The sequence below is a fragment of the Dipodomys merriami genome, unplaced genomic scaffold, assembly GCF_024711535.1.
Source record: "Dipodomys merriami isolate MVZ:Mamm:240054 unplaced genomic scaffold, mDipMer1.0.p SCAF_20, whole genome shotgun sequence".
Lineage (NCBI taxonomy): Eukaryota > Metazoa > Chordata > Mammalia > Rodentia > Heteromyidae > Dipodomys > Dipodomys merriami.
In genome coordinates, this window is record NW_027203382.1 from 24,089,140 (window position 1) to 24,107,739 (window position 18,600).

Here is an 18,600-nt window from a genome sequence, read left to right on the forward strand (position 1 = left end):
CATAAGCAAAAAGAAAAAAGCTGGAAGTGGCGCTGTGGCTCAGGTGGTAGAGCGCTAGCCTTGAGCTGAAGAGCTGAGGGACAGCGCCCAGGCCCAGAGTTCAGGCCCACTACCGGACCCAAAAAAAAAAAAAAAGATTTATTTTGGAATGTAGTTTACCTTTGAAGGGAAAAAGCATACTCTTTTATTTATTCATTTTTTTAAATTTTTGCTGGTTTTGGCGCTTGAACTCAGGGCTCAAGCACTTTCCTGAGCCTCTTTGTGTTCAAGACTAATGCTCTACCACTTGAGCCACAGTGCCATTTCTGGTTTCTTTGAGATAAGAGTCTCATGAGGACTTTTGTCCTTGGGCTGGCTTCAAACCATGATCTCGGATCTCAGCATCCTGAGTAGCTAGCCACTGGCACCCAGCTTAAGATAGCTTTTTTTCATGTTTATATTCAAATCTATATTCAAATCTGTTTATACTCAAATATTGAATCATTTGGCTACAGTTGCATATTATTGATATTTTTAAGTAGATCTGAAGTGTTTTAGATTTACTCTTAAGAAATGAAAATGAGAAGCCGGGTGCCCGTGGCTCATGCCTGTAATCCTAGCTACTCAGGAGGCTGAGATCTGAGGATCGCAATTCAAAGCCAGCCTGGGCAGAAAAATCCGTGAGACTCTTATCTCCAATAAACCACTATAAAACCAGAAATGGCACTGTGGCTCAAGAGTAGAGCACTCGCCTTGAGCTGAAGAGTGCAGGGACAGCTCCCAAGCCCAGAGTTCAAGCCCCACAACTGACAGAAAAAAAAAAGAAATGAAAGCAAAAATATTTCCCAGTCACTAAGGTATCTTTCTATTTCAGCTTGGTGTGTGCTGTGAGTTATACAACTCAGGGTGGAGAAAAAATGTACTTTAGAAAATTCTTCAAATTTCAGGTATTGGATATGACAATGATAATTTTTTGATACCTTCTGTTTTCCTGGATATGTAGTTGTTTCTGTTGATCTGCTCAGAAAACAAACTCCATGTCGATCAAATAACTCACTACTCAGGCTTGTCCTATTACTAGCAGGCTAAAGTCAGACTAAAAGAAGAGCAGAGAAATTATCATTGCCAGTGTAATGTTTTTGTAAAGAAAGATTTTTTATTTAAAAATAAGACCTGAATGATGATGGAAGGAGTGACATAGATCAAGTTGTATTGTACTTGTAAGTTGACAGGTTGAATTGAAATGCCTTTGTACAACTACTCAAAACAGTAATCTTTTTTTTTTTTTTGGTCAGTTGTGTGGCTTGAACTCAGGGCCAGGGCACTGTCCCTGAGTTTTTGCTTAAGGCTAGCACTCTACCACCTTGAGCCACAGTTCCGCTTCTAGTATTTGAGTGGTTAACTGGAGATAAGAGTCTCATGGGAACTTTTCTGTTCTGGCTGGCTTTGATCCTCCAATCTCATCTTCTTGAGTAGCTAGGATTACAGGTGTGAGCCACAGGCTCCCGGCTAATCTTTTTTTTTAAGAGTATTTGTCTCATTATTTGGAAAATACGCCAAAATCTGGAAGAGGGATAAAATGAGGGCAAATTCCAGCTGAGTGTAAATAGTACTAAATTTCTAAAGAAATGTTTAGTGTGAAGTTTTTTGAAAGAATATTGGATATCTATTAAAAGTTTTTTAACAATTAAAATTGGACAATGGCCTTGACAAATTTAATCCATGTTCTTTAAACTTAATAAAATAATCCAATGACAAGAATGTCCTAATTAATATACTTTGTTTAACCAGGTTCTGAAGCCATTGGATGTGAAAACCAAATTTTACAATGCAGAGGTAAGTATGAGGTATTTACTAGGACTTTGCATTAAACATTAAAACTTATTTGACTGCAAACCTGAGGTATTAACATTTCTTATAAAATTGAAGTAATTGCTGATATGACTGAATTACCAAAAATGAACTTTAATTAAAAATGAATGATTTCATTGTAGGTCTTTTTTAATCTGTTATTTTCAACCTACACATAATCATTGTATCTTGATTTCTATTCTCCCTACTTTTGTAAGGCTTTCACCTTTCTCATTAAATGATAGCCTTATAATTCCATTTGATGAGGGTGTTATTGCTTAAAAATATAAATATTCAACAGACTGGATATTATAAAAATTGAACTATGCCGGACGCTGGTGGCTCACGCCTGTAATCCTAGCTACTCAGGAGGCTGAGATCTGAGGATCACGGTTCAAAGCCAGCCCGGGCAGGAGAGACCGTGAGACTCCTATCTCCAATAAACCACCAGAAAACCGGAAGTGGCGCTGTAGCTCAAGTGGTAGAGCGCTCGCCTTGAGCTGAAGAGCTGAGGGACAGCGCCCAGGCCCAGAGTTCAAGCCCCACGACCAACAAAAAAAAAAAAAAAAAAATTGAACTAGTAAGATCTCTATAAAAAAAAAAGAGTGACAGGTAAAACTCAGTGTATTAAGCCTTTTCCAGAAGTCTTGTACCAGCCAGAATTAGGAGTTAATGTTTCTATGTCTGACAAATGGCTTGAAAGTTCCTTGGGAAAATTGTTTGACAAAAATAGAGAAAAATGTAACTTAAAGGAGATAGCCTAGCTTCTAATTTAATAAAAGAGATAAAATGATTTTTTCCCCTTAGCACTCATGAGGCTATGGGCTATAGCAAGATCCTATCTCAAAATTAAATAAATAAATAACCTTACATTAAAAAAGACAGATCTCTTCACAGCCCTTTTATTCCTCAGAATCATTTTTTCTATCACAGTGATAAATTACTCTATATCCAGATGATCACAGTTTATAATCATACTAATTTATGTGTATTTTTCTGAATATTTTTACCATCAGCATTCATTATAAAGTTTGTATTCCCACTTGAATTACTTAGCTGTTAGTGTTAAGGAACTTGATCAGTAGCGAAGATGTATTGGAATCAAAGGAAAATATAGGTAACAAAAACTGCCTAGGAGAGTAAATACCAAATCTAAATGATATAAAAACATGTGCTACAAGATTTTGGGATGAGAACATGTATACTCTAAAAATGCTTTTATGGAAGAGAAGGGGAACTGGAGTAGAGTCTGGAAGGAAAAGATGTTGGGAAGAGATAAACATATTCCAAGTCAAGTTACCAATATAAATATGTAGCTGGGCACCGGTGGCTCACGCCTGTAATCCTAACTACTCAGGAGGCTGAGATCTGAGGATCGGGGTTCAAAGCCAGCCTGGGCAGGAAAGTCCATGAAACTCTTATCTCCAATAAACCACCAGAAAACCGGAAGTGGCGCTGTAGCTTATTAAGTGGTAGAGCACTAGTCTTGAGCTGAAGAGCTGAGGGACAGCGCTCAGGCCCAGAGTTCAAGCCCCATGATCGACAAAAAACAAACAACAAAAACGTTGTTAAGTCCATAGTGAAGAATATACATACATATGAGGGTACAGCCTCATCTACATTGCTAAATGCTTAAAGAGTTTCCATTTGGGGGTTAGTTAAGTTGTGATACTATATATTCTACTTTTTTGTTGTTAATAACAACAAAATAATTATATTAATTACAATATAGCTGTTCAGTTTAGTAGATTTAAATAGTCTGTTACTTCTGGGAAAGGTTTCATTCATAATACTTGGCTTCCAGAGGGAGCCATGTTAAAAACATGGGAGTATGGCTAGATATTGGTGGCTTATTCCTATAATCCTAGCTACTCAGGAAGCTGAGATCTTGAGACTCATCTACAATTAAGCACCAAAAAAAGCCAAATTTGGAGCTGTGCTCAAGTAGTAGAATGCTGGCCTTAAGCACAAAAGCTCAGGGACAGCGCCCAGGCACTGACACACACACACACACACACACACACACACACACACACACACACACACACACACACACACACACACACACACACACACACACACACACACACACACACACACACACACACACACACACACACACACACACACACACACACACACACACACACACACACACACACACACACACACACACCTCTCTCTCTCTCTCTCTTTCTCTGTAGGATTACAAAATGTAGTATTTGTTGAGTAGTTTTATTTGGAGTGATTTGCAAATAGTTATTCCATATGTACTACACAAGTAGCATAATCCCTATTGGGAAAAAAAAAATCCACATTTCCATCATTTCAAGTAATGAATGGATTCTTTTCATCTACATTCCTTCAGTTTCTATGAATTTGTATAATCAATCTGTTTTGATAATCATAGTGACAATTTTGTTTACTTCTATTTTCAGTTAACCTTATATATAAAATATAATATTTAAATTTTGCTAACAAACTGCACCTAAAATATGTGTAGTAAAATTTTGAACTTTTGTGTATGTGATACTAGGGATTGAACTCAAGGTCTTACACTTGTAGGCAATGTTCTACCACTTAAGCCATACTCCAGTCCAAAATTATGAATGTTTGAAAAACACATCTTCTAAAATACCTAGTTAGAACAAATAGCATGAAAAGTCTCTAGGATTTGTGATATCACCTGTTAGGCAAACAAATACTGTTCAGTAGCATGGGATATATTCTATATTGCAGTTAGGTTGTAGGAGTTAGTAAACCACACCATTATCAGTAGCTGATTCTTTCTTCTCTGCACTGTAGTCCTGTGCAGTGATGCTATTTGCCCCAAACACACTTTTCATGATGTTCTTAATATTGTATGAATCCTTGAAGGAAAACAAGTTTCATGAAAAATTTTGTCACAGTTTCTAAGGCAAACCATGTAAGAAGATTGGTGAATCAGAAGGTAGGATTCAAACATTTGGTCACCTGCCGGGTACAGATTTCCATAGCAGTACTAGTCCTCTGGGAAGTTAATTCTAGTGGAGGAAACTAACATGAGCCAATTGCAATATAAGCATCTCTCACATATACCCTAAGTCATGAAGTATAATTAAATGTTGGGAACAGAGATGAAAAATGATTTTCAATTATGCCTTTGATGAAGGAGATGACATTTGACATTCTCCTTAGTAACTAAGTAGCACAAATATGTATAGGAATAAAAATAACTATTCATTAACAGAAAATAATAATCTCAATTTATTGATACAAGGGTCTAGTCGGGCATTTCCCAAAATGTGTTCTATGGAAGTCTTAACCAAGATCCTCCATTCCAAAAGTATTCTATGGTTAGATCAATGAAGGAGAAGCACTTCAGTGTATTATCTATTCTGAATGTTGACGATAATGTATATCCGTCCTTAAGAATCTATGGAGAATGGGATTTATAAAACCAGAAAGGCATGAGACAAATGTCTCTTCCCTAAGATGAACCCTTAACTATTTGCTTTTGTTTAAGTATTCAGCCATAATGTTCTTCTCTGTGCTATTGTCATTTAATCCTTAGTAGTTTCACCTTTTTAGAAAATAGTTTGTCATATTTATGTTGCTTCCTATTTACTTTCTTGTTTACTAATGCTGTCTTGTAAGTTTAAAAATGCAGATATTCATTTCAAAGTTATTCTTTTTCTTTAACATTTAACTCTGATTTTTCTAATTTTTCTTTTTTATTTTTCCATTAGAGTGACCTCAGTTCTGTGGTAATTTGATTTTTTATTATAAATTTATATGCTTTTGTTACTTACCACTTTTTGACTCTGCCTAATTAATCTCTCTACGAAACATAGTGGAAAAACAGTTAGTTTTGAATACTAGTTCTCTGACTTCAGAAAGACATATATAATTTAAATGTACTTTTAATATTATATCTGTCTTGTTCTATAGGAAAAAATTAGGCCAAAGGTTAAATTGCCACATTGAAACAGTTGTAGTTTCTTTCTTCTGTTTTTTTTTTAAGAGACATGTTTACCTTGTGTATTTTAACCTTGGCATTTTCATCATCTTGCTGTCAAATATCCTATTATCCTGAAATTTATTTTCATGTGCATTGTTTTTATTTTGAAGTGTAAGTCAGATAAAGATGGCCTTTTGACAAAAGTAAACAGAAAAAAAGCAAATCTTCCCAAGTTGGCTGAAATCATATATCTACTCACAATAAGCAGCATTTGCTTCTATACATTACATTTGTAATAACATCAGCCTTAGCACTAAATTCTTGCCTTAATTTTTCAAATGTCAAATTACTTTATACTAACTGTTCAGACTAACTTGATTTTCCATTATGCTGCTTGTTTTCCTTTCATGTTATCAAAAATTTCATGCAGAAAATTGCATTTTTAAAATTGAAATGTGGTTCTATGGTTGTTTTTTAAAAGCAATGGATTTATGGGATATATTTACTTATTTTCTTGAGAAAAAGTAACAGAATACTGCCCTTTAATGGTAGTGTTTTGATAAATCATCATATTTCTGTTTTCATTTGATGTCCCAAAGATGAATCTGTTTTATATTAGACTCATTGAATTATAACTTCACTATGATATCTGTGCAAATGATTTCCATTTTCTGGACTTTAGTGTTTATAAAAAAGCTCATGATTCCCCAATATTTTATATTATTTCTGAGCACATATATATATATGTGTATATATATATATATTATGTTTAAGCATACTATATAAACTTTTGAAATCAATTATTGAAATCTTTGGTATATCATTTTTTCAGTTACATAAAAAATAATAACCAAATAGCATAAAAATAAGAATGTTTATCATATGTAACTGGAGAATTAAGTTTGTTGTTGTTTTTTAATAAAATTAAGGGTTTAAATTATCTCATATATTAATGAATGGCATACAGTTTTGAAATCTGTCACTAAGGCTAGAAAATACTTTGCCTGATTTAAAATGTCAGTTATAATTCATATATCCTTTTTTTAGCCCTCAATATACATTTCAAATGAACTAAGAATTCATTAAAAATACTTGCAAATGGCTTTGATTTAAAAAGGTTACATCCTGTAAAGGTATAAAATAGATTTCTCATAGGGCTAATAGTCAATAAACTATCTAAATTGAAATAAAAGCAGGACAGTTGAAAGTATACTGTGCTGGAGTATTTTGAAGATCTGAACATCTTATCATAACAGTGAAGTTGTAGCTAAGTAAGTATACTCATCATACTAAAGTTTATTTTAACACCTTACTAACAGACTTGAAACTTGCGAGTGAAATTCCAGATAAATAAGTACTTTTGGATGTTAATACAAAATATATTCTGATTATCCCACATCCATTGTTTGGCAGGGTATCAGTTGACTAACACTTGACTTTGCCCCTGTTAATTATGTTAGGATGAAGATTTTTTTCTTCGTATTAATTATGATAACTTTGATTTGCAGGCATGAACTAATCACATTTGTGGTTAATATTTTTTCTTCATATAGATAAGTGATTCTAATTGAGGTGAACATTTTAAATACTATCATATTGGTGGATTTTTTTTCATATTCTCAGACTGATGAAGTTTTTCTTGAAGCCCAGATTCAAAATATTACCACCTCACCCATGTTTATGGAGAAAGTTTCATTGGAGCCATCTATAATGTATAATGTAACAGAATTAAATTCAGTCAGCCAAGCTGGAGAATGGTAACTATTAACTATGGAATGTTGGTTTTTGCTTTGAAAGATACATGCTTTTCTAACATACACTTATTTTTATGTTTTGGGAGGGTTTTTAAAAAAAAAAATTTTGTATTTTTAAAAATAGATTGTTTTTTGCTTTAAAGAAAAGATTTAGGTTCCCAGAAATAGATAATGCGAAAACTAGGTACCGGTGGCTCACACCTCTAACCCTACCTGCTCAGGAGGCAGAGATACAGATCATTGATTGCAATTTGAAGCAAGCTTGGGCAAAAATGTTTTCCAGAGCTCCATCTCCAAAATAACCAGCAAAAATCCAGGGGTGTGGCACAAGTGGTAGAGTGCCTGTATAGCAAACGTGAGGCCCCAAGTTCCCACCCACCCCAAAGAAAAAGAAAAGAACTTTAAGGTATATGTCAATTGAAATCAATTAAAAGTAAATGCCAGCTGAGCACTGGTGGTTCACGACTGTAATCCTCGCTACTCGAGACTGAGATTGTAGTTCAAAGCCAACCTAGGCAGAAAAGTCAGTGATAAAGTGGTAGAACTCAGGGACAGTGCCTAGGCCCTGAGAGTTCAAGCCCCAGGACTTGTTCTCTCCTCTCTCCTCTCCTCTCTCTCCCCCCTCCCCCTCTCCCTCCCCCCTCTCCCTCCCCCCCCTCTCCTCCCCCCCTCTCCTTCTCCCCCCCTCTCCCTCTCTCCCCCTCTCCCTCCCTCTCTCTTTTTCCCTTCCCCATCCACCCTCTCCCCCCCCCCTCTCTCTCTCCTATAGCTGGGTGAGAATAAGCCTGTAATCCTAGCTCCTCAGAAAGCTGAGATGTGAGGATCAAGGTTCCAAGCCTGGGAAGACTCTTATCTTCAGTTAAACACCAAAAAGCCAGAAGTGGAGCTGTGGCTCAAATGATAGAGTGCCAGGTGAGCACAGAAAGCTCAGGGACATCATCTAGGCCCTATGCTCAAGCCCCAGGACTGACACTCTCTCTCTCTCTCTCTCTCTCTCTCTCTCTCTCTCTCTCTCTCTCTCTCTCTCTCTCTCTCTCTCTCTCTCTCTCTCTCTCTCTCTCTCTCTCTCTCTCTCTCTCTCTCTCTCTCTCTCTCTCTCTCTCTCTCTCTCTCTCTCATACACACACACACACACACACACACACACACGCAAATGAGTAAATCTGCCAGTACAATTTGTTTTCCTTTTATAAAAACCTTTATCCTCTTCTAGATCTGTGGGTGGCAAATCATCCAGTTCCTATTTAAAAAAAGCAATCACAGCCATGACTTTTCTCTTTTTGGGGGTTGGTCATTGGGCTTGAACTCTAGGCTTGGGCACTGTCCCTGCACTTTTCAGCTCAAGGCAAGCACTCTACCGCCTGAGCCACAGCACCACTTCTGGTTTTATGGTGGTTAATTGGAGATTAGAGTCTCACGGACTTTCCTGCCTGGTCTGGCTTTGAACTGTGATCCTCAAATCTCGACTCCTGAGTAGCTAAGATTACAGGTGTGAGCCACCAGCACCCGGCATGACTTTTCTTTTAAAAGATGATTAAGGATTGTCTTCATCTGTGTACCTTTCTTTATCTCTCAGTGTATCTACATTTGGGTCAAGAGCATATTTGCAACCAATGGATACACGCCAGTACTTATACTGTCTAAAACCCAAGAAGGAATTTGCAGAAAAAGCAGGCATCATTAAGGGAGTAACAGTAATTGGAAAACTGGATATAGTATGGAAAACAAATCTGGGTGAAAGGGGAAGGTTACAGACCAGCCAGCTGCAACGAATGGTGAGTCTGGAAAAACTTCAGCAGAAGTTTTGGTGGGGATGGAGGAGCAATTAGTTAGAACAGCTTTTCCTAGGTTTATTGCTAAAAAGGAAAATACCATAAAAGTGTTACTAGAGAAGAAATTCCATTGATCTCTCAGTAGGAAACTGGTATTAAGAATGAAAAATGCTAATTAATCCTTAATGTGTGTATTTTTGTTTCAAAAATTAAAATAACTCATTTTTTCTGTTTCTTTTTTCTTTTTATTATTTATTTATTTGTTTTTGCTAGTTCTGGGGCTTGAACCTTGGGGCTTGAGTGCTATTCCTGAGCCTCTCTTTGTTATCAAGGAGAGTGCACTACCATTTAAACCACAGTGCCACTTCCAGCTTTTTCTGAGTAGCTTATTGGAGATATGAGTCACAGACTTTCTTGCTGGCACCCAACTTTGCTTATCAATTTTTCCTTCCTCAGTAATTCATGCTTATTATTTACCTTACTTCTGTTTATACCTTTTTAAAAAGAGATTAAGCTGGGTACCGGTGGCTCATGCCTATAATCCTAGCTCAGATCTGAGGATTGTGGTTCATAGCCAGCCTGGGGAGGAAAGTGTGAGATTCTTATCTCCAGTAAACCACCAGAAAACTGGAAGTGGTGCTGTGGCTCAAGTGGTACAATGCTTGCCTTGAACTGAAGAGCTGTGGGACAGCGCCCAAGCCCAGAGTTCAAGCCCCATGACCAACCTCCCACAAAAAATAAAAGTTGTAAAATATCTAAGGAAGTGGATATATGAAACCAGTGGATATTTTGCCTGACTTGTGCTCTGATAGTAGAAATAGCTACCAGTTTTTGTCTTGTGCTAGTGAGAGTTCACTATAGGATCTTCCTTTTATGCTAAATATTGCTTGTTCTCTGGTATATTCTAAAATTTATTTTTTGAGACAGTAATGTACAAAAGAAAATCACATCCTACTTTAAAATTCAGCAATTGATGCGTGGTGCCAGTGACTCATAGTCCTAGCTACTCAGAAGGCTGATATCTGAGAATGATAGTTCAAAGCCAATCTGGGCAAAAATATCTGTGAGACACTTATCTCCAGTTGACTAGCAACAAAAGCCAGAAGTGGAGCTATGGCTCCACTGAATATCAGCCTTAAGCAAAAAATCTCAGGGACAGTGCCCAGGCCCTGAGTTCAAGCTGCAATTGGTTCTCACCCTACCATGTCATCCTCAGCCTGATGTTTCCAAAGTCCATTCTTGCCTGTTTGTCTTGATATAAGTCATTTTCTTCCTAGATAGTTTCAAACCAGGAGCCCAGTCTCATTAGGCAGTAACCTTGCTTGAGTTATGTCTATGGGCTGGGAAGGTGGCTTAGGGTAAAGTGCTTGCCTTGCATGCATGAGGTCCTGGGTTCGATTCCTCAGCACCACATACACTGAAAAAGCCGGACGTGGCATTGTGGCTCAAGTGGTAGAGTGCTAGCCTTGAGCTGAAGAGCTGAGACAGTGCCCAGACCCAGAGTTCAAGCCCCATGATTGACAAAAAAAAAAAAAAAAAAAAAGTTATGTCTATAGAAACTGTAGTATCTCTGGAAAAGAGCCCTTCAAGATCAATTCCCATAAATCTTATAAGTAAGTTTCATCCTAACTCTGCTGACCCTGGAGTAAATCATAACAGGCTGCAGGCTGTTCTTCTGATGGTAGCAGCAAAAGTGAAGACACGGTAAATGAATCAGAATTTTTTTTTTGGATCATCAGTTTGGAGACCATGGTCTGTTGAGTAAACGTGCTGATGATGTACCTTCATTTGAGTACGAAAGTTTTGTAACATATTTTAACAGTTTTGCTGGTTTTTTCTTGTAGGCCCCAGGTTATGGAGATGTCAGGCTGTCTTTGGAGGCAATCCCAGATACTGTTAACTTGGAAGAACCTTTCCATATTACCTGTAAAATAACAAACTGCAGGTAATGCCAGTGTTTCTGGATGACTGCCCTTTCCTCTTCACCAGCCTAAAAAAAGCTTAAAGTTTCTTTAATACCCAGTTTCCTATCAACTTGCTACTTGATGTATAGAATTCTTTGATGTCAGCAGTGTATTACGTATTTTGAGATCTTACTGTATTAGGTATGTCCTGTATTTTTATTTCATTCATGTAGCAGAACCCATGTAGATGTCAATTATTTACATTCTATGGAAGAGGACTCCACCTCAGAGAGTTAAGTGACTTTCCCAAGCTTAGTTAGAAAAGGTGGAGACACAATTTAAAACAAGCTGTAGTTGACTTCAAAAACCCTATTCTTTTCATGGTTTATACTTCCTTCACCCTGAAATTACTAATGGGTTCTTTTTTATTTTCTTCAAAGAAAAATCCTCGTTTCCATTTCCTGGAGGTCATTTACAAACAGGTTCTGATGGAATAAAATACACTTTGAGTAGCAAAATGGATTTCTCTGAGGCAGCCTTGGAATTAAGCTGTATCTTTTTTATTTTCTAATTTTTGTTTGTTTTTTGTTTTTTTGTGTTTTTTTGGGGGGGGAGGTCCGGTCGTGGGGCCTGAACTCTGGGCCTGGGTGCTGTCCCTCAGCTCTTCATAAGCTATATCTTTAATACTAAAAAAGCCCAATTTTATTTTGAACTTAATATAAGGAATCATAGGTTGGAAAACCAGGTTTTTGTTTCGTTGTTATTGTTACTAGCTTATTTTTGTGCCACTACCAGGGCTTGAGCTCAGGACCCCAAGCTCTCACTTGGCCTTTTCATTCATGGCTTGTTCTTTACTATTCAAACTACATCTCTAGTCCTGCATTTTGGTGTCTTAATTAGAAATGAAGTTGTGAGGACTTTTCTGCCTTGGCTAGAACCTCAATCCTCTAGATTCTCGTAAGTAGTATGATTAGAAGCATGAGCCACCCGTGCCCAGCTTATTATTTTTTGAGACATCCTGCTGTGGAGTCAAAACTGACATTGAACTCACTATGTAACCCCATTAGGCTGGCATCAAATTCATGATCCTCCTGCTCCCACCTCCCTAGTGCTGGAAGTACAGGCTAAAAGAGTTGTGATAGAAAACAGAAAAAAAAAAAAAAAATCTAGCTGCTGGAAAGTAAAGAACACATAGATTTGAAAGGAATAAAAACCTAAATTAAATTCTAGTCCTGTCACTTTTGATAATACTTTTATTATTTGTTATGTGTTAAGTATGAATCTGTAATCCTTTTATAACCATATCCATTTTAGCTTTTTGGTATTGGGAAAGGCATATTTATCCTTCAGAATCCAGAAATACCTTCTTCCTCTAGCTAGACCCTTCCAAGCCTTATTACTTGTTTAATCTTTCCGTTTCAGCAAATTTTAATTTAGGGTCTTGGTAACACCCTCATATTGCTATAATTACTAGCCTTTCCCCACCAGATTGTGAATTATTCAAAAAAAAAGGATACATGTCCCTTTTTGTAAATGCATTGCCTGCCACATTGTAGGAGCTCAGTAAGCCAAGCACCCAAAGGTGCTGTGCATATGTTACGATTACAGACATGAACCATGGCACCTGGCCTTGCTGGGTTGCTTTTGAGTTAAGGTCTCACTTTTTGCCTAAACTAGTCTTCAATGTGATTATACTATTAATAGTTCCCACTATATCTGGGATGTCAGGCATGAGCACTTTGCTAATGGGGGGGTCTCACGAATTTTTGCCTGGGTTGAGTTCAAACTGTGATGCTCCTCATCTCAGTCTCCCAAGTAGATAGGGGCCCACTGCATCTGGTGCCTAGTTATATATTAAGTAAAATAATGGCAAAATAACTCTTCGGTTCTGTTTTTTAATTCTACACCAGAAAGCAAAAATGTTGACAAATAACATAGTACCTCCTTGTAAAATGAGCAAGGTTTATTCTTTTTCTGATTCCTTTAGCAGTGAAAGGACCATGGATCTGGTTTTGGAAATGTGCAATACCAGTTCTATTCACTGGTGTGGTATCTCAGGAAGACAGCTGGGAAAGCTGCATCCGAGTTCTTCTCTCTGCCTTGCCCTTACTCTGCTGTCTTCAGTTCAGGGACTACAAGTATGTTCTTTTCAGTAATTTCTACAGTTTGGGGACTAGCTTACAGTTATTAGTCATGATGAATGAATGAAAACTAAAGCCCATGTCTTTTTTTCAATAGAGTGTTTCCGGCTTAAGGCTAACAGACACATTTTTAAAGAGAACATATGAATATGATGACATCGCACAAGTCTGTGTGGTATCTTCGGCCATTGAAGTGGAAAGCTAAAAAATTTCTAATGTTCCGCTTTTCATTTAATTTCTGTATTTTTGTCAATTTTGTGAAATGATCATCACAACATAAATAAGTATATTATTTAAATTTCTCCCTGTAAAACAGCTAAAATATTAAATACTTGTTTTAGAAAAAGAACTCGTTTTGTGATTTGTTTTCTAGGTATGTATGTCTGTATTTTACACCTACTTTCCTTTTCGATGATCATTGGGCTTTGTTGTTCAACAGCTCTGTACTTGAGGCCCTTTGTCCCTAGCAAGTTATCTAAATTTAGCGAGCCCTTTTTTGGTAAAGCCTTTTTTGACAAGATGAAAAACAGCTTAGGCTTTGCAGACAAATAATACTCTTCGATCCACACTGCAAGAGCAGCAGTGTTTCTAACAGGCAATTGGTCAGATCTACCTGTAAATCAGCCTGCTGGCCTCAGTCTCAAAACATAGTTGTTTTTTAAGACTTCAGAATTCTCATGTTTAGAAATATTCAGATAACTAGTATAGTTAATTACAGTTTTTTTCCTAGCTCTTCAGTCAATAGAAATGGTTTGCTTTAAAACCAATGGGTAAACCTATAGTCTGATTACTTAACACAGAATAAACTTATAACTTTTCAGAATTATTGTATGCATATGTGTCTGTGTTGGTGTATACACATACAAATACATCCAACGTAAAACTCTGAACAATAGGCAGAATTTTTTATTTTTTAGGTTGAATCGATTACTCAGTTTAAGTTTTTGATTTTTGTTTTTGTCAGTTGTAGGGCTTGAACTCTGGGCCTGGGCACTGTCCCTCAGCTCTTCAGCTCGTGCTCTACCACTTGAGCCACAGCACCACTCCTGGCTTTTTCTGTGTATGTGGTGCTGAGGAACCAAACCCAGGGCCTCATGCATGTGAGACAAGCACTCTACCACTGAGCCACCTTCCCAACTCTCAGTTAAGTTTTAACTAAGAAGCCTAATACTTCTCTAATCCTTTTTTTCTCATTGAAAAATGAACTACTTGTTTTTATTAACATGTATTTAAAGGATTCCCATCTTGATACTTTAAACTCAAATCATATGCTAAAAATACAAAATTTTCCTTGTAGTCATATATGTAGTCCTATTCCATGAATGAAACAGAAAGTTGTAGTAAAGAGCTTTGCCACAGGTATATAACAAAATACTTCACTATTTTACTAAGAAAATAAAAGTTTATGCAGTTAAATAAAAATCCTATTTTGATGAGCTAAAACTCCACAATATATAATTTCTTACATGTAAGAATACAGTAAGCAAATACTTTTTCTTAAATGCATAATTTATTGCCATGACAAATTTGGTCCAGAACAAAAACTATACTCAAGTTGCTTCTTAAACTAGAGAAATAATGAAATGTCTGTGCAAGTAATGCATAATTAAAGTTTGTCATTCCTCTATAATGATTAAGTTTGATAACATGATGAAATAAGATGATATAGCCACTATATGTGGGACTTTGTTTTCCAATCATTTTCTCAAGACTGAATCTCTGTCTCTTTCAAGTTTTAATAATGTAATGGTCACTTGGAATATGCTATATACTTTGATTTAATTACAAAGACCTAGAACATACTGTTGATATTTTAAAATAGATGATGCCATAAAAGATCTGAGTAAACTATATTATAAAAATTTCATTAACAGTTTGATACAATAAATGAAAATGTCATTTGAACGGACAGCACATTTGGTTACAGCTACTGCACTGAAATTTGGTTAATCAAATCAAGCCTTCCTAATTACTCTGTTTTCCAGACAAAGAATAATAGTAGAGGAATTTTCCTTAAATTTACTTATCTATTTATATATTTTTTGGTCAGTTGTGGGGCTTGATCTCTGGGCTTGGGCACTGCCCCTGCGCTCTTCAGCTCGAGGCTAGCACTCTACCACTTGAGCCACAACACCACTTCCGGTTTTATGGTGGTTAATTGGAGATAAGATTCTCACAGACTTTCCTACCTGGGTTGGCTTTGAACCACAATCCTTAGATCTCAGCCTCCTGAGTAGCTAGATGATAGGCGTGAGCCACCAGCGCCTGGCTGAGACTAAATTTATTATAGGTGGTATTTCCAAAGAAACAAACTAAAGTGAAATGGAAGAACAGCAGTTCCTATAATTTCATGTGAAAAGAATGGGTATCTTTTAACTACAGATATCAGCAAATGAAAACAATGTTTTTTCCTGATGTTTTGTTATTAGGGTACTAATGGCCAAATAAACTGATCTCAGAAGTGTTTCCTCTTCTCTTTTATAAAGACTATATAGAATTGGTATTATTCTTCTATAAGGGTTTAGTAGAATTCACCATTGAATCATCTAGCCAATGGTTTTCCTTTCTGAAAAGTTTTTCTTAATAAATGAAAGTCTGTTCAGTGAGTTTTGGTAGTTTTTTACCCTAATTTGTGTTCATCTTGGTGGTAAGAATTAATTACAATGTTTGTTCTAATTATCCTTTAATGTCTTTTGGGACTTACTATGTTAGCACTTTTCTTTTTGGGGATCAGACACATGGTCTCCTGAATGTTAGACAAATGACCTTCATTCCTAGCTCTCTTTCAGTGCTGATACTATTAATCAATATTTTCTTTTTCCCTCGTCAGTCAATTAGAGACTTATCAATCTTATGATTCAAAATCATGTTTTAATGCATTCAAAGTAGTTATACTAGAAACATTAACTTTTTATTTAACACTGGATAAATTTTTAATTAGGGATCAAAATCTACTTTGCCTTTTTTAATCACAATTATAACTTTTATATGATTAGTTTTTCATTCCATGTAACATTTAAACACCAGGCACTGAATATGTATCTTCATGAAAATTAATCATGGGTTAGACAGTATATAGGAGATTTAATTTCAGAGGACCTCAGATTTAAGTCCTACTCTTCTTTAGCAGAATCATAGATTCATACAGGTCTTCATGCTGTCCCAAAACAAGTGATTAGGTATTTGCTGGTCAAGTTAGGGATTTAACATAATGTTGAAATTTTGAGTCCTTTACCTACAGCAGAACCACTTAGTTCATATGGTTATTCCTAGGTCTTAATACTACATAAAAATTGAAGGTATGGCCCTATATTTGCATTTTTAATGAATTTCCCTCACTTGATGACTATAGTAAAATCACAGAAACACTATCGCACAAAAGATAAAAAAATAAGGCTTTAAACTTCAAGAAAACAAGTAATCAGTCTTTTGAGAACAGGACCATTGAAGCCCATGTTACATTATCTTCAGTAATATTTTTTTTTTCAGTTTATCCTCACAGTACTGTCAAAATGATCACATTTATCCCAACTTAGCCACTTTCATGATTAGGAAACAAAATCCCAGTTAGAGCTGTCTCATCCATCACTATATGTAAAGCTATATGGTAGTACCAAATACCAAATACTTGCCTAACCATATGACACATGAATAGAGCATCTAGTACGTATAATAAAATATTTTATGTTTATTATGTTTACATTATAACAAAGTTAAGTATAGGACTGGCACACCAGGCTAAACTGCAGTAGAGAATTACATGAACAATATGAGTGACAAATGCTCTTTGTTATCCAGCTACTAAGGTTTAAAAAAAATTTTATAGATACATAATTAAATTCCACTCAGAAAATCCTTAATTTACAGTCAAGCCATTGACTTATTCAAATATAGGTATGTTTAATATTTCCAAGGTAAGTTTCCTACCTGGGAAATTATGGTAAGTAATTTTAAGTTGAACAGTTAAATCATTGACCTAACTAGTACCATTAAGGATTTCTAAATGTATTTTATTATGTACTTCAGTATAACTAGCCATGCTAAGGTTGATAGTAAACTTCAGACTAGTAAAGAATGACACAGAAAACCTGAGCCCTCTATCTGTACTTCCTATACATTTATATTCTTCTTTTCTCTTCAAAACATCTCTCTACCAATGCTGCTTTCCACTAGCTCTTAGGATTCGCTGTCATCAGAATAAACAGCATTAATGACAGTACTGACACCTGTGAAATGTATTCAATACTGGCAGCACGGAGCAAATCTAAATCTGGATCATAAGCTTCTTTCCTGACATACTCTGTGCCAACTATTTTTCTTTAAACCCCCACACACAAAAAAATTTCTACTTAAGTCATTGTCCTCTCAAAAAACTTTGCCAAAGGGAATCTGGAGCTAAACAACTTACCAATAAATAGCCCTGCTGTTCAATAAATATATTCCCATATGAAGTCTAATATACAAATATGATGGTAAAAGTTGGAAAATGAATGGACCCTTGTCCCAGTACTGTATTAGCACTTAATACATCTGTTGATCATTTTCTTTCCAAAAGAGTCACGTAATGTTCAAGTCTATTTGTGTTAAAACTAATGTCTAAACAGATATATTCTTTAAGAATATACACAAGAGGTTTTCCTCTATTATTTTCAAACGTCAGATATGGTGCTTTTTGTTGTTTTTGGCTACACTATCTACAGTGGATACTTCAGAGTCATAAACCTTTTGTTTGAGGACTAGAGTCCCTGGTAAAATCAGGAATGTTCTTCTGTGCTGCTGCTGAATGATCTGCTCCTGATGTGATTCCTCAGTTGCTCTATAAGTTCAGGGTTCTGTTGTTGTATCTGCTGAGCAAACTGTTGTCCCCTGTAGTAAAAATGCAAAGTGAGTTAGGGAGTTGCTATTCACATAATACCTATGCAAAAAAGAACTTCACATAATCTGGCATCTCCAGAGAAGAGCAGCAGGAGTGCTGAGGACCTTCGGCTTAAACAGTGAAAATAATTTGGAGCCCAGTTAGCAGCTGATGAAAAAAAATACAATAAGATTCATTGAGGTGGGGAGGAACTTTGTAAGACAAAGGACTACCCAAAGGGAACTCTTCTATAAAAACAAGTTTCCAAACCATGACTTTACCAGTGCTTCCAGAGAGCATTATGACAGTGCAGAGTTGTTTATGAGAAACAAAACACCCACTGCTGCTCAACTTTTAGGTAAAAAGAAGAAACAAACTACAAAATGAGCACTTGAATTAGGTGA

General features: G+C 36.2%; 2 protein-coding genes across 7 annotated transcripts in view; one reads left to right on the forward strand and one right to left on the reverse strand.

Moving 5' to 3' along the window:
* The window catches only part of LOC138832952 (trafficking protein particle complex subunit 13), a 33,683-nt gene extending 18,942 nt beyond the window's left edge, over nucleotides 1-14,741 (forward strand). The window contains exons 6-13 of one of the 4 annotated variants that reach the window (XM_070031239.1): nucleotides 854-926; nucleotides 1,771-1,815; nucleotides 5,559-5,576; nucleotides 7,394-7,527; nucleotides 9,101-9,299; nucleotides 11,141-11,241; nucleotides 13,191-13,338; nucleotides 13,439-14,737. In XM_070031239.1, the coding sequence (XP_069887340.1) occupies nucleotides 854-926; nucleotides 1,771-1,815; nucleotides 5,559-5,576; nucleotides 7,394-7,527; nucleotides 9,101-9,299; nucleotides 11,141-11,241; nucleotides 13,191-13,338; nucleotides 13,439-13,546 (826 nt within the window). In that variant the 3' untranslated portion in view covers nucleotides 13,547-14,737. Of the gene's footprint in view, nucleotides 1-853; nucleotides 927-1,770; nucleotides 1,816-5,558; nucleotides 5,577-7,393; nucleotides 7,528-9,100; nucleotides 9,300-11,140; nucleotides 11,242-13,187; nucleotides 13,339-13,438 lie in introns of all 4 variants that reach the window. The other 3 variants (XM_070031242.1, XM_070031240.1, XM_070031241.1) reach the window with 3 other exon arrangements.
* A 91-nt stretch (nucleotides 14,742-14,832) lies between these two features.
* Sgtb (small glutamine rich tetratricopeptide repeat co-chaperone beta) overlaps nucleotides 14,833-18,600 on the reverse strand; it is a 29,049-nt gene continuing 25,281 nt past the window's right edge. For all 3 annotated transcript variants that reach the window (XM_070031245.1, XM_070031246.1, XM_070031244.1), the window contains exon 11: nucleotides 14,833-18,207. In XM_070031245.1, the coding sequence (XP_069887346.1) occupies nucleotides 18,096-18,207 (112 nt within the window). In that variant the 3' untranslated portion in view covers nucleotides 14,833-18,095. The remainder of the gene's footprint in view (nucleotides 18,208-18,600) is intronic.